This window comes from Mustelus asterias, chromosome 21 (assembly GCF_964213995.1).
Source record: "Mustelus asterias chromosome 21, sMusAst1.hap1.1, whole genome shotgun sequence".
In the NCBI taxonomy this organism is placed as follows: domain Eukaryota; kingdom Metazoa; phylum Chordata; class Chondrichthyes; order Carcharhiniformes; family Triakidae; genus Mustelus; species Mustelus asterias.
The window spans coordinates 39,561,285-39,574,543 of record NC_135821.1 but is presented as its reverse complement, the minus strand read 5'-3'; the positions used below and the strand labels follow the sequence as shown (position 1 = coordinate 39,574,543).

At 47.0% G+C, this 13,259-nt stretch overlaps 1 protein-coding gene across 1 annotated transcript in view; it reads right to left on the bottom strand.

The window, feature by feature from the left end:
- epha10 (EPH receptor A10) overlaps positions 1-13,259 on the bottom strand; it is a 582,772-nt gene that overhangs the window by 65,237 nt on the left and 504,276 nt on the right. Inside the window, exon 8 of the mRNA XM_078237784.1 lies at positions 1,556-1,664. Coding sequence (XP_078093910.1) covers positions 1,556-1,664 — 109 coding nt within the window. The remainder of the gene's footprint in view (positions 1-1,555; positions 1,665-13,259) is intronic.

Here is a 13,259-nt window from a genome sequence, read left to right as displayed (position 1 = left end):
GAAGAACCATCCCACGCAATCTGTCCATGTAACTGAACATCTGCACCCCTGGAACCATTCTCATGAACCTTTTCTGTTTCCTCTCTAATGACTTCACATCCTAATGGAATTATACAGAGATATTCTCCCTTGCCTGTCACATCCCTCACTGTTCTCTCCCATCTGTCAATTTTGGCAGATCTCTAGTGTAAAGCTGCTAGAGATACAGTTGAGAAGGAGGCCAATCTACCCATCATGCCTACACCAGCTGTTCAAAAGCACTATTCTTGCAAGAGTTAAACAAGTTCATAGAATCATAGAATCTCTACAGTGCAGAACGAGGCCATTTGGCCCTTCGGGTCTGCACTGACAACAATCCCACCCAGGCCCTATCCCCATGACCCCAAACATCCACCCTGCTAATCCCCTGGCACTAAGGGTCAATTTAGCATGGCCAATGCACCTAACCTGCACATTTACTGGGGGAGGAAACCGGAGCACCTGGAGGAAACACATGCAGACACGGGAAGAACGTGCAAATTCCGCACAGTCACCTGAGGTTGGAATCGAACCCAGGCCCCTGGCGCTGTGAGGCATCAGTGCTAACCACCGTGCCACTGTGCAGAGAGAAAGAGAGAAGCTCTGCAGAGAGAAAGACCCAAACTGCTTTCACAAGTTGAGGGACACCTTGTGTCGCTGAATGGTCTTAAATAGCTCACTTGTTAACAGCTCATTTAGATTTTGGGCAAACCCAATGTTGCAATTCATTAAATTACAGCACCAGGCAAATTAGCAAAATACTTGAATGCCAACCTTCATACTTTATGGCAGGGAGAGAAAAGAACAATGAGGATTCCTGAAACAACTCACTGAGGCAGCACGGTGGGACAGTGGTTAGCACTGCTGCCTCACAACACCAGGGGCCTGGGTTCAATTCTGGCCTTGGGTGACTGTGTGGAGTTTATACATTCTCCCCGTGACTGTGTGGGTGTCCTCCGGGCACTCTGGTTTCCTCCCATACTCCAAAGATGCGCAGGTTAGGTGGATTGACCATGATAAATTGCCCCTTAGTGTTAGGGGAACGAGCAGGGTAAGGCCTGGGTGGGATTGTTGTCGGTGCGGGTTCAATAGTCTGAATGGCCTCTCCTTCTGCACTGTAGGGATTCTGTTATTCGGTGATATGCTTCAAATATTTCACTATTGGCTCCGTGACATTTATCTGCAGGACAAGCATTCAATCTGGTGAATTGCCTTAAACACTGCACAGTAAGTTTATATTACTCTAGGCCTCAGGACTGAATGCTGAACATACAATGACTACAGCAATCTCTAACAGTCACATGGTCAATTCTCCAACCTGGAAGAATGAGGGTTGGACCAGCAGTAGGGAGAGAAAAATCAGTTTTCACTCCAGGTGGTGAGTGAAGGGGAGGTGGCATTTTCCATAGTTCTGTTTTTGGAGAAGGTATTAAGCTGACGGGGAAGCGTATAACTTCTCTAGTATTGGGCCAGTCACGTCAACTCCCTCCCCTCACGGGTCGGCGCAGAAACGGGCCCCAGTGCGAAGTGCATCTACCTTCTCCAGATGACAAATCCAAAGACCATGGACACCAGAACAATCAGGCCTGCCACCGAAACCACGGCGATGACAATCACTGGGTTTTGCTCGCTGGATGCCATGGCAACTGTAAAGAGACAACAGAAAGGGCAGAATGGTACATTAAATGTGCAACACCGCTGGAATGGAAAACAAAATGGTGCACTCGCTTGGAGAAGTACATTTGTCTTAGTTTCATCGCCGGCAGATTTAGAAAGTGTCCTTTGCTTGTAGCTGGTGAGTGGCTCTGGGGATGCAGGGGGAGCAAAGATGGAATGAAACATTGATTAAAAAGTGACTTTAAAACACCTGAAACACTAACTGAAGGTGGACCTCATGAAGCGAGTTGAATTTAGGACAACAAGTGGCAGCCAACGAGAAAGGTAATAACAGGCAGCACGGTGGGACAGTGGTTAGCACTGCTGCTTCACAGCTCCAGGGACCTGGGTTCGATTCCCGGCTTGGGTCACTGTCTGTGTAAAGTTTGGACGTTCTCCCCGTGTCTGCGTGGGTTTCCTCCAGGTGCTCCGGTTTCCTCCCACAGTCCAATGTTGTGGTTGCTTTGCCATACTAAATTGTCCCTTAGTGTCCCAGAATGTGTAGGTTAGAGGAATTAGCAGGGTAAATATGTGAGGTTGTGGGGATAGGGCCTGGGGTGGGATTGTTGTCAGTGCAGACTTGATAGGCCAAATGGCCTCCTTCTGCACTGCAGGGTTTCTATGATAATAACACCAGGTGGCACAGTGGTTAGCACTGCTGCCTTACAGTGTCAGGGACCCGGGTTCAATTCTGGCCTTTGGTCAGTGTGTGTGTGGAGTTTGCACATTCTCCCCGTGTCTGCGAGAGTTTCCTCCCACAGTCCAAAGATGTATGGATTGGGTTGATTGGCCATGCTAAGTTGTCCCTTAGTGTCAGGGGGATTAGCAGGGTAAATACACAGAGTTGCAGGGATAGGGCCTGGGTGGGATTGTTGTTGGTGCAGGCTCGATGGGTTGAATGGCCTCCTTCTGCACTGTAGGGATTCTTTGATTCTATGATAATTCAAAACGTAGTCAGTGGCATAAGCCATGCGTTTGAAATGGACTGGAAGATCTGGGCCAATGGGTAATGGTCAGTTACGTAATAAAAAATTATTTCCAAATGTGAAAAAACACAAGGAGTAGAGGTGAAAAGTGGGAATCGGTGAAGTTTAAAAAGGATTCCCTAATTTAATGATTAGATGAATAAAACACGGCAATGGGTGGCAGTGGAGGTACTGTTCCTCAACCACAAATAGTGGCATTTTATGCAGGGCACTGTGATCGCAGAGGACACATATCTGCAGTGATTGTCTGAATCCTGAGGAACTTCAGCTCAGAGTTGTTGAGCTGGAGATGAAGCTACCATCATTGCAGTCAAGGAGGGGGAAAGGTTACCTGAATACGTTGATCTAGAAGGTAGTCCTGGGCAGTCACGGTTAACTGGTAGTACAGATTTGGTCAATGGTTAGGGACAGGAGTGTGTCTGCAATTCAGACAGATAAGGAGGGGTCCAGATGTAGTACTGGAGGAGACTGAACTTTTGTCTTCTCCGACAAGTACAAAGGGTCTCGGTGCCTGTGCGTATGAGGACAAAGTCTGCAGGGTGGTTGAGCGAACTGACCACAGCACCTTGATAATACAGCAGGCTATTCACAGAAAGAGGGACAGAAAGGGAATATGGTAGTGATAGCCGACAAGGGGGTATATATTGCTCTCTGCAACCATGGCCAGGAACTTTGAAAGTTGACTTGTATGTCCGGTTTCAGAGTTAAACACAGTAAAAGTTTTAACAGCACCAGGTTAAAGTCCAACAGGTTTATTTGGTAGCAAATACCATTAGCTTTCGGAGCACTGCTCCTTCGTCAGATGGAGTGGAAATCTGCTTTCCATTCCATCTGACGAAGGAGCAGCGCTCCGAAAGCTAATGGTATTTGCTACCAAATAAACCTGTTGGACTTTAACCTGGTGTTGTTAAAACTCTTACTGTGTTTACCCCAGTCCAACACCGGCATCTCCACATCACATTCAGAGTTAAAAACAGCTCCGCAGCTGTAGAAAAGCAGTGAGGGAGAGAATTCAGTTATTGTGGTCCACGTAGGAAGCAATGACACTGGCGGAACTGGGAATCAGCTTCTACTGGGAGAGTCTGAGGAGTTGGGTTGAAATTGAAATGCAGATTCTTGCAGGTAATAATCCCTGGAATGATACCTGAGCCACCAATACAGGGATAAACAGGTTGGAAGGTTAACTGTGTGGCTGAAGGGGTGGCGTGGGAGGCAATGGTTTTACTTCATGGGTCACCAACACAAGTACAGGGGAAAAGAGGGAGCTATTCCATTGGGATGGACTCCACTTAAATTGGCCTGGGACTATAATAAGAAGTCTCACAGTACCAGGTTAAAGTCCAACAGGTTTATTTGGAATCACGAGCTATCAGAGCGCTGCTCCTTCCATCAAATGAGTCCCACCCACCTGATGAAGGAGCAGTGCTCTGAAAGCTCGTGATCCCAAATAAACCTGCTGGATTTTAACCTGGTGTTGTGAGATTTCTTACAGTGTCCACCCCAGTCCAACACCAGTGTCTCCACATCATGGGACCATAATGTCCTGGGGAATTTAATAAATAGGGAATTGAAGTAGGATAAGGCGGAGGAGGGGGGGGGGGGGAGGGGGCGGGGGGGGGGGGGGGGGGGGAGGGGGCGGGGGGGGGGCGGGGGGGAGGGGGAATGCATGCAAAGGGTTTAGCTAGGAGGATTCAGGAAAGACTAAACTCAAGAACAATAAGAAACGTTGTGGAGCAGAGGAGTGATTTAGGTAAAAAATGAGCAGAGTGGGTCAGGAAGGGATAGTGAGATGAACAAAGGGAATGGGATACTAGTGACTAAGTTGGGAAAATTTTAAAGTTAAGTTTAAATACACTCTATATAAATGCATGGGGCATTCACAACAGAACGGATAATTAATAGCACAGATAGAAATAAATGGATTTATTCAATGGTTATTACTATTTGCAAAGTGACCAAGGCTGATAACTGAATATTCGAAGATCTTTGATTTTTTGAAGAGATAAATACAATGGTAAAGGAGGAGGTGGGAATTTTGTTAGTGTAACAAAGGATCCGTTAAGGACAGTTGCAAGAAAGGATCGTAGCTCAGAAAATCAAGATATAGGGTGGGATTTTTCAGTTCCGGTGGGCAGTGCCTCCGTGGGACAGGTTATGGGTATTCAAGGGTTCCCATCTCACCCACAACGATGCCTGCTGATGCTGGGGCCAGGCAATCCTGCCCACAGAATCAGTGTGGCTGAATTAAGTGCTTTGAGAGATTTCTCCGAGATGCTTTTCTTTCATAAGACCTGCATTTCATAGAAATTATAGAAACCATCGAAATCTACAGTGCAGAAGGAGGCCATTTGGCCCATCGAGTCTGCACCGACAGCAAGCCCTATCCCCACAACCACACACATTTACCCCGCTAATCCCTCTAACCTACACATCCTGGGACAATAAGGATCAACTTAGCATGACCAATCACCCTAACCTGCATATCTTTGGACTGTGGGAGGAAACCGGAGCACCCGGAGGAAACCCACGCGGACACGGGGAGAACATGCAGACTCCACACAGATAGTGACCCAAGCTAGGAATCGAACCTAGGTCCTTGGAGCTGTGAGGCAGCAGTGCTAACCACTGTGCCACCGTGCCGCCCCTTACAAGGTAATATATTTTGAGAAACAATCTCCTTTCCCCGTGTACTTTCACATTTATTGTACAACTCAAGAAAAAAAGCAATTCTCTAACCTTCATTTGTTGTTGAAGAAACCCTTATAACATCTTCACTGCCTGCCCTTTTTAAGATGAAAGTTAACAAGGCTTCAAATTGTCTTGATTTGCTACAGAGCGTCTATTTGCAGATGGAACTGGCTCTAAGAAAATTGTATTAAAATGCAAACTGATGTATCTTTACTTTTAATGGGTATATGTGCAATACACATCACTAATGGTTCAATTTAATGCTTATTACAGCGACTGGCAATGATTTAGGCAACGGGTAAAAAAAAAAATCTATATTAATTCTGCCTGCTCATTTCTGTACAGCCTGTGCCCATAATTCACAGAGATGGTGTAGACCATAATTTGTTAGTTACAGATTAATATGAGACCAAGGTAAAGGCAGAGTCCCACTGAATTTTAATTCCTGGCTGATGTCAAGAGAAGTATCTGTACATTGGTGACAAACAGCTATCTTGTTTGTGCTTGTGAAATGTCAGTTACAACAAAACTGATGGAGTCAGAGATAGAATGACACAAAGACAGAAAAAAAGACGAAAAACATTTAAGAGGACACCCATTAAAATTTTAGCAACTCTCCCCCAGCAAGAACTGTATGGGAGGAGTGATTTCTGTTTTGACCCAGTTTATCAGTTTCGATCTACTCCATTCCTATCATCCGATATTTTATCTTCACTGACTTTCAAGGGTTGAGGCTTTTGTGACAGGCAGGTAGGAGCCTCATTGCTACAACCTGTGTCAGGGGTTTTATGATAAAATCTGGATCTCAATGCCACTGTAGCACAATTGGAATGGATGTCCCGAATACTGGTCAGTTGTTTCTTTTTTCTCAAGATGGCGTCGGCGTGAGACTACTTCTTGCAAGCTGTGCCCAGCATACCTTCTAATTCTATCTGTTACTCTCGTTCTATGCTTCTGAAACTTCATTCTAACTCTTTTAAACCCTCTAACAATGCTATGACTACTTTCTGTAACACTACATTCTGCACTCTCGCCTTTTCTTCTCTATGAACGGTATGCTTTGTCTGAATAGTGTGCAAGAAACAATACTTTTCACTGTATACCAATACGTGTGACAATAATAAATCAAATCAAAGAGATAGCAGGTGGGATTGGCTGAAGAATGCGGAGGTATGTGCGGAAGGTGTTCAGAATGGTTCCAATCTGAATGTGTCGAAGCTTGTTCAATTCAGACAGTCTGGCAGTTGCCAATTCGGTACTGGTTTGGTTTGGGACTTCGGCTAGCACCGTCAGCAAAACAGGAAAGAGTGGCACTGTGCTACATGTAGGAAGGGAAGGAAGGAGCACCCTCAATGCACAGGAACAGATGGATCTTAACCCTTCCATAGGCACCAGGGAAAATCTCAACAACAGGGTCCATAGGCCATGTCCCCTACAACTCTCACCAACTTTTACAGATGCACCATAGAAAGCATTCTTTCTGGTTGTATCACAGCTTGGTATGGCTCCTGCTCTGACCAAAACCGCAAGAAACTACAAAGGGTTGTGAATGTAGCCCAATCCATCACGCAAACCAGCCTCCCATCCATTGACTCTGTCTACACTTCCCGCTACCTCGGCAAAGCAGACAGCATAATTAAGGACCTCACGCACCCCGGACATATTCTCTTATATTTCCATCGGGAAAATGATACAAAAGTCTGAGACTCGAGAACAGCTTCTTCCCTGCTGCTGTCAGACTTTTGAATGGACCTACCTCGCACTAAGTTGATCTTTCTCTACATCCTAGCTATGACTGTAACACTACATTCTGCACTCTCTCCTTTCCTTCTCTGTGAACAGTATGCCCTATCTGTATAACGTGCAAGAAACAATACTTTTCACTGTATGCTAATACACGTGGCAGTAATAAATCAAATCAAAATCAAACCAAAGGTGGCTTCCTCAAGAAATTTGAGGAGCAGTGGCTTCTCCTGAGCATGCTGGTAGTGTTTGACCTCTACAGTCACCACAACAAAATCTGCCATCTCTTCGACTGGGGACAGTGACATTTATGAGGCTATCCCAGTTCCTACTGCCTTTAATTTAACTGCCTCAGCATCTTTCTCAGACGAGACTGGGCACATGCAAAGGATCTCACACATCTTCCATGAACACTTCAAACAAATCACCAATGCACCATCTGTAAGGCAATACATCACTTTATATTTTAGATGACAATAACGAGAGGGCCTTAGGATTCAGAGCTATGGTGCCAGAGTGTGATCGACTGCTCTTGTGTTGTCAGCAGGACACCTCAGGATGTCATGAGCCTAAACATGAGCGGCACGGTGGCACAGTGGTTAGCACTGCTGCCTCATAGCGCCAGGGTCCCAGGTTCGATTCCCGCTTGGGTCACTGTCTGTGTGGAGTTTGCACGTTCTCCCTGTGCTCCGGTTTCCTCCCACAGTCCAAAGATGTGCGGGTCAGGTGGATTGGCCATGCTAAATTGCCACTTAAGTGTCAGGGGGACTAGCTAGGATAAAAATGTATGGGATGATGGGGATGGGGCTTGAGTGGGATTGTGGTTGGTGCAGACTCGATGGGCTGAATGGCCTCCTTCGGCACTGTAGGGGCTCTATGAGATTCTATGAATAAAAGCATTTCATTCCATTCATGTTCAAGATGCACATAACCAGACTGATGCATTAGACAAAGTTTCTGCCACACTTCAAGCAATCCTCTACCCAGAGGACAGTGGAGGCTGGGTCATTGAACGTTGAGTTAGTCAGATTTTTGATCCACAAGGGAGTCAAAAGTTATGGAGGTTGGCAGGAAAGTGAAGTTGAGACCATGATCAGATCGGTCATGGTCTTATTGAATGATGGGGCAGGTTCAAAGGCCAAGTGGATAACTCCTGCTCCTATGCCTCATGTCACAATTATCATGACTTATTATGGCAGTGAACTATCCTGGCTTTTGCAGAGTGAGACACAGAGTGCTTTAACCTGGGACAAAGAAAATACCCTTCAGTCATGGCTACTGACACTGGCTCACAACCCCAAATCATAGGCCACCAGCAGGAAGAACAACGTGTTCATCGTCACTCTCCTTAAGAAATGTTCTTTGACAGGTGTGTGTGTCTCCTTGTGATACGCTCTGGACAATTTCCCAAGTAGTAACAAGCTGCTTCATCCTACATAACATTCACAACCAGAGAGCTACTGGTGTTAAAAACCTCCAACCTCACCCGTGGCTGGGATTCTCCAGTGCTGCTGCAGTGAAAGGAGTTTTGGCTGAGCACCAAATTCTCCATTCTCATTGGTAGCAGAGCGGGAGATTAGAGAATCCCGCCCTGGAGCCTCAGCTAGTGGTGGGCTCTAAGACTCATTCTTCAATGAGAAACAGGTGGGAGAACCATAGATTCCCTACAGTGCAGAAGGAGGCCATTCGGCCCATCGAGTCTGTACCGACCACAATCCCACCCAGGCCCTATTCCCATAACCCCACATATTTACCCGACTAATCCCCTGGCACTAAGGTCAATTTCTTATGGCCAATCAACCTAACCCGCACATTTTTTGAGTGTGGGAGGAAACCGGAGCACCCAGAGGAAACCCACGCAGACACGGGGAGAACGTGCAGACTCTGCACAGACAGTCTCCCGAGGCTGGAATCGAACCTGAGGCCCTGGCATTGTGAGGCAGCAGTCCTAGCCACTGTGCCTCCGTGCTGCCCCAGGAACGCAATGCTGACACAGAGGAAGAGCAGGCAGCAGACTCCCTCACAGGGAACGACGCAAAGAATGCTCTCCATGTTCAGCTGAGCAGTTCGATCACCTTAAAAAACAGCCCATCATCTCAACAGTTCTGATCACTTCCTGCATTCCCCAAAACTAAAAGTGTCTAAGCAATGCTCACAAAGACTTAATGAAAAATCAGGTTGCGCCAGCAAGAAAAGAATTGAAGAACATTTCATTCAGTGCCCAGAAACAATCATTTATGTCAAAACTTAAGGCAATGCTTTTTCTGAAAAGAAGGTATAAGCACTTGATACTCTCATGATACTATTCCCCTGGGGCTTCAGCAGAGTTTCTGTCGATCACACTGGGGTCCTGAGATGTTGGTGTCTAGTGATCTCTGGGAGATCGAGCCCATGCAGGCACTTGAAGATGATGTCAGCACTCCAGTTGTTACCCGGGCACTTTGACCCACCTAACTTTCAAACACTGCTTCAACTTTATAAAGCTCTCTGTAAACCTTAACTCCCAGGGAAGGTGCTGAATGAAAGGGACACAGCATAGCTGAGCACAATCAGATACTGGTGGCAAGGAAAGGCCCGGAGAGGGGAAAGTTCAAAGGAGATGTGAGGGGCAAGTGTTTTTACACAGAGAGTGGCTGGTGTCTGCAACGCACTGCCAGGGGTGGTGGTGCAGGCAGATACAATCGGGGCATTTAAGGTGCTTTTAGATAGCACATGAAAAGGCAAAGAATAGAGGGAGATATGGACCAAGGGCAGACAGAAGGGATTAAGCTTATTTATTAGTGTCACAAGTAGGCTTACATTAACACTGCGATGAAGGTTATTGTGAAAATCCCCTCGTCGTCACACTCCGGCACCTGTTCGGGTACACTGAGGGAGAATTTAGCATGGACAATGCACCTAACCAGCACCCAAACTGGGAATCGAACCCTGGTGCTGTGAGGCAGCAGTGTTAACCACTGTGCCACCCCCATTCATTTGCTGTCATGTTCAGCACGAAACTGTAGGCCGAAGGGCCTGTACCCATGCTGTACTGTTCTACGTTCTATTAATCTGGGGAGGCAGTGGCATGTCACTGGACTGGTAATCCAAAGATCCAGACTGCTCTCTGGCAGTATTTGATGTAAGATCCGAAATTATGGCTCTGCTGCTAGCCTCCTCTGCCACCTCAAACCAGGCCTTCCAGGTGGCACCATTTGACCTTCTCTCGCCACTTTGTGAGACCATCCCTACCGTCCGGGCTCTCAATGCTGTAATCATCATCTCCAGGGAGGCCTCAGAAATCCTGCAACCCAACCTTAACCTTCTTTACATTCCAGCTTGTCTATGCACCAAACAAATTGCGGATTCGCACAGAGTCAATGCCACCTCTCTGAAAGGCACCGTCTCCCTTTAAATTGCTGCCCAGCATTCCCAATGAAGATTAGGGAGGTGGACAGCTTGCTGTCTGCAGTTTCATCGACTTACCCAGCAATCAAATACAATTGAGGCCTGATTGTTAAAACCAGCATGGCCTTGCCAGCTTTCAGACCACTGGGTGCGCTGCCTGTTTCGTACCTTGTGATTACTCAAACACATCCCCTCATGACTTCACACCGAGGCCAGGAAGAGACAGAAGAAAGCCCTGTGTTTTTATCTACACAGTATGCGTAGGCTGCATCATATTTGCACAGGTCAGGCTGGAAGGGCCAGTTGATCTTTCCCTGCCAATTTATCTACATCCAAAACGATTGCCAGCATGGACAGATAGGCGTGTCCCTTGTGTAATAATTCACAGTCAATGCCCAGTTCAGCAGAACAAAGAACGCAGGCATTGCTGGATGAGAAATGACAAATCTGCATCTAGTTCAACTTCCAGAATTCTGCATGTTGCCAGAAACATCAATAAGGGAGTTACATGACTAACCAGAGCAATCCATCTCCATTAATTAATCTACAGTGAAGCCAAACATGTTTCAAGTGTAAACCCCAGTGAGGGAGAGCTTTGGAACCACAGGTCATAAGTTTTTTTTGATTCATTCGTGGAACCTGGGCGTCGCCGGCTGGCCAACATTTTTTGCCGATAAGAGTCAACCAAATTGCTGTGGCTCTGGAGTCACATTGGACCAGATAAGGTAAGGATGGCAGATTTCTTTCCCTAAAGGACATTCGTGAACCAGATGGGTTTTTCCAACAATCGACAATGGTTTCGCAGTCATCAGTAGATTCTTAATTTCCAGATTTTTTTTATATTGAATTCAAATTCCATCATCTGCCGTGGTGGGATTCGAACCCAGGTCCCCAGAACTTTAGCTGAGTTTCTGGATTCTTAGTCCAATGACAATACCATTAGGCCGTTGCCAGTTATCTGGTCCTTGGGTGTTAGACTTACCATACAGAGTCTCAATTTATTTATCCACTGTATTTCAGAAGGTAAAGAAATTTGCATTTGAATGAAGCAATACTCATTGCTTCCACCATGTCCATGGGCAACCTATTCCTTAGGCTGAGTGCTGGCTCCCTGAAATATTGGGTGGAATCTTGTTGAGGCATCAAGGGTCTCACCTTTTTAAATTGTTTTGTATTTGTTCATGGGATATGAGTGTCACTGGCTAGGCCAGCATTTATTGACCATCCCTAATTACCCTCCAGAAGATGGTGGTGAGCAGCCTTCTTGAACATGCTGCAGTCCCTGTGTTTCAGGAACACCCACAGCATTGACAGGAAGGGAGTTCCAGCGAGGGTCCATGCTTTCTCCTCTCAGGAAGGCTGGCTAAACCACAAGTTGATCAGACCTGGGTGGGCCTTCCTGTAGATCTGGGGGTGGAAGACAATCAGAAGCCGGCGGCTCAGCAGCACCACCGGTGGCTGCAGCAGGAAAGACACAGATCAGTGATGTGGGAGGGGCGGGGGTGCAACAGGGGTGTCGGGTGATTGGGTGGCTCTCAGTAAAAACAGCAATCATATCAATGTAGTTCCAATGCAACTGTGCGTAATTTACATAATTGCGCCACATAACCAAAATATCTCCTTTCTCCCAATTAATTGTATTTAGAAACGTGCTTTCTGAAGTTGTACCCAGCTAATATTCTACCAAGATACCACCTCAGCCAAAACTGTTACCTATGGGGTAGCACAGTGGTTAGCACTGTTGCCTCACAACACCAGGGACCCAGGTTCAATCCCGGCTTCGGGTCACTGTATGGAATTTGCACGTCCTCCCAGTGTCTGCATGTATTTCCTCCGGTTTCCTCCCACACTCCAAAGATGGGTTAGGTTGATGGGCCATGTTAAATTGACCCTTAGTGCCAGGGGTATTAGCAGGTTAAATATGCGGGGATTACGGGGATAGGGCCTGGGTGGGATTGTTGTCGGTGCAGGCTCGATGGGCCAAATGGCCTCTTTCTGCACTGTAAGGATTTGATGGTTCTCTGGCTAGAGCGCCAATCTGTCCTCTTAACATACTTACACATGCCACAGGCCACCGAGGGGGAGGAACTGCTGGCTTTTGTTCCTCACTCACTAGTAAGTTACAATGACCTGAATAGTGTGCATCTGTTTTCAGCCCCGGGGCAGAATGTTCACGCCATCTCCTGACCTGCAATGGAGCTCACCCACCTCGTAATCCTTGGGCAGAATTTTATGCGTCCCGGGAGGGCGCACGTGCACCAGAAGAGCGTAAAATAGCACACGATGTTGTGCGCGCATCCCAATGTCATCCTGCACTTGTGCGACATTTTGGTCGGCAGGTATAGGCACGGATTGGCAGTGCGCTCACCAACACTCGTGCAGCCAACTGAAGGGTTTGTCTGCCCTACAGCCCAGAACATTCTACTCCTTGTTTCAGGGATTTTTGAAACAGGAGAGATTCTCTACGGAGTTCAGTATGGCTGCTTGTGCGGCATAATGGACAATGTTGAAAGGTGGCATGGTGGCACAGTCAGGGTGGCACAGTCAGGGTGGCACGGTGGTTAGCACTGCTGCCTCACAGCTCCAGGGATCCGGGTTCGATTCCGGCCTTGGGTCACTGCCTGTGTAGAGTTTGCACATTCTCCCCATGTCTACGTGGGTTTCCTCCGGGTGCTCCAGTTTCCTCACAAAGTCCAAAGATGTGCAGGTTGGGTGCAGTGGCCATGCTAAATTGCCCCTTAGTCTCAGGGGGACCAGCGGGTTAAATACGTGGGGTTATGG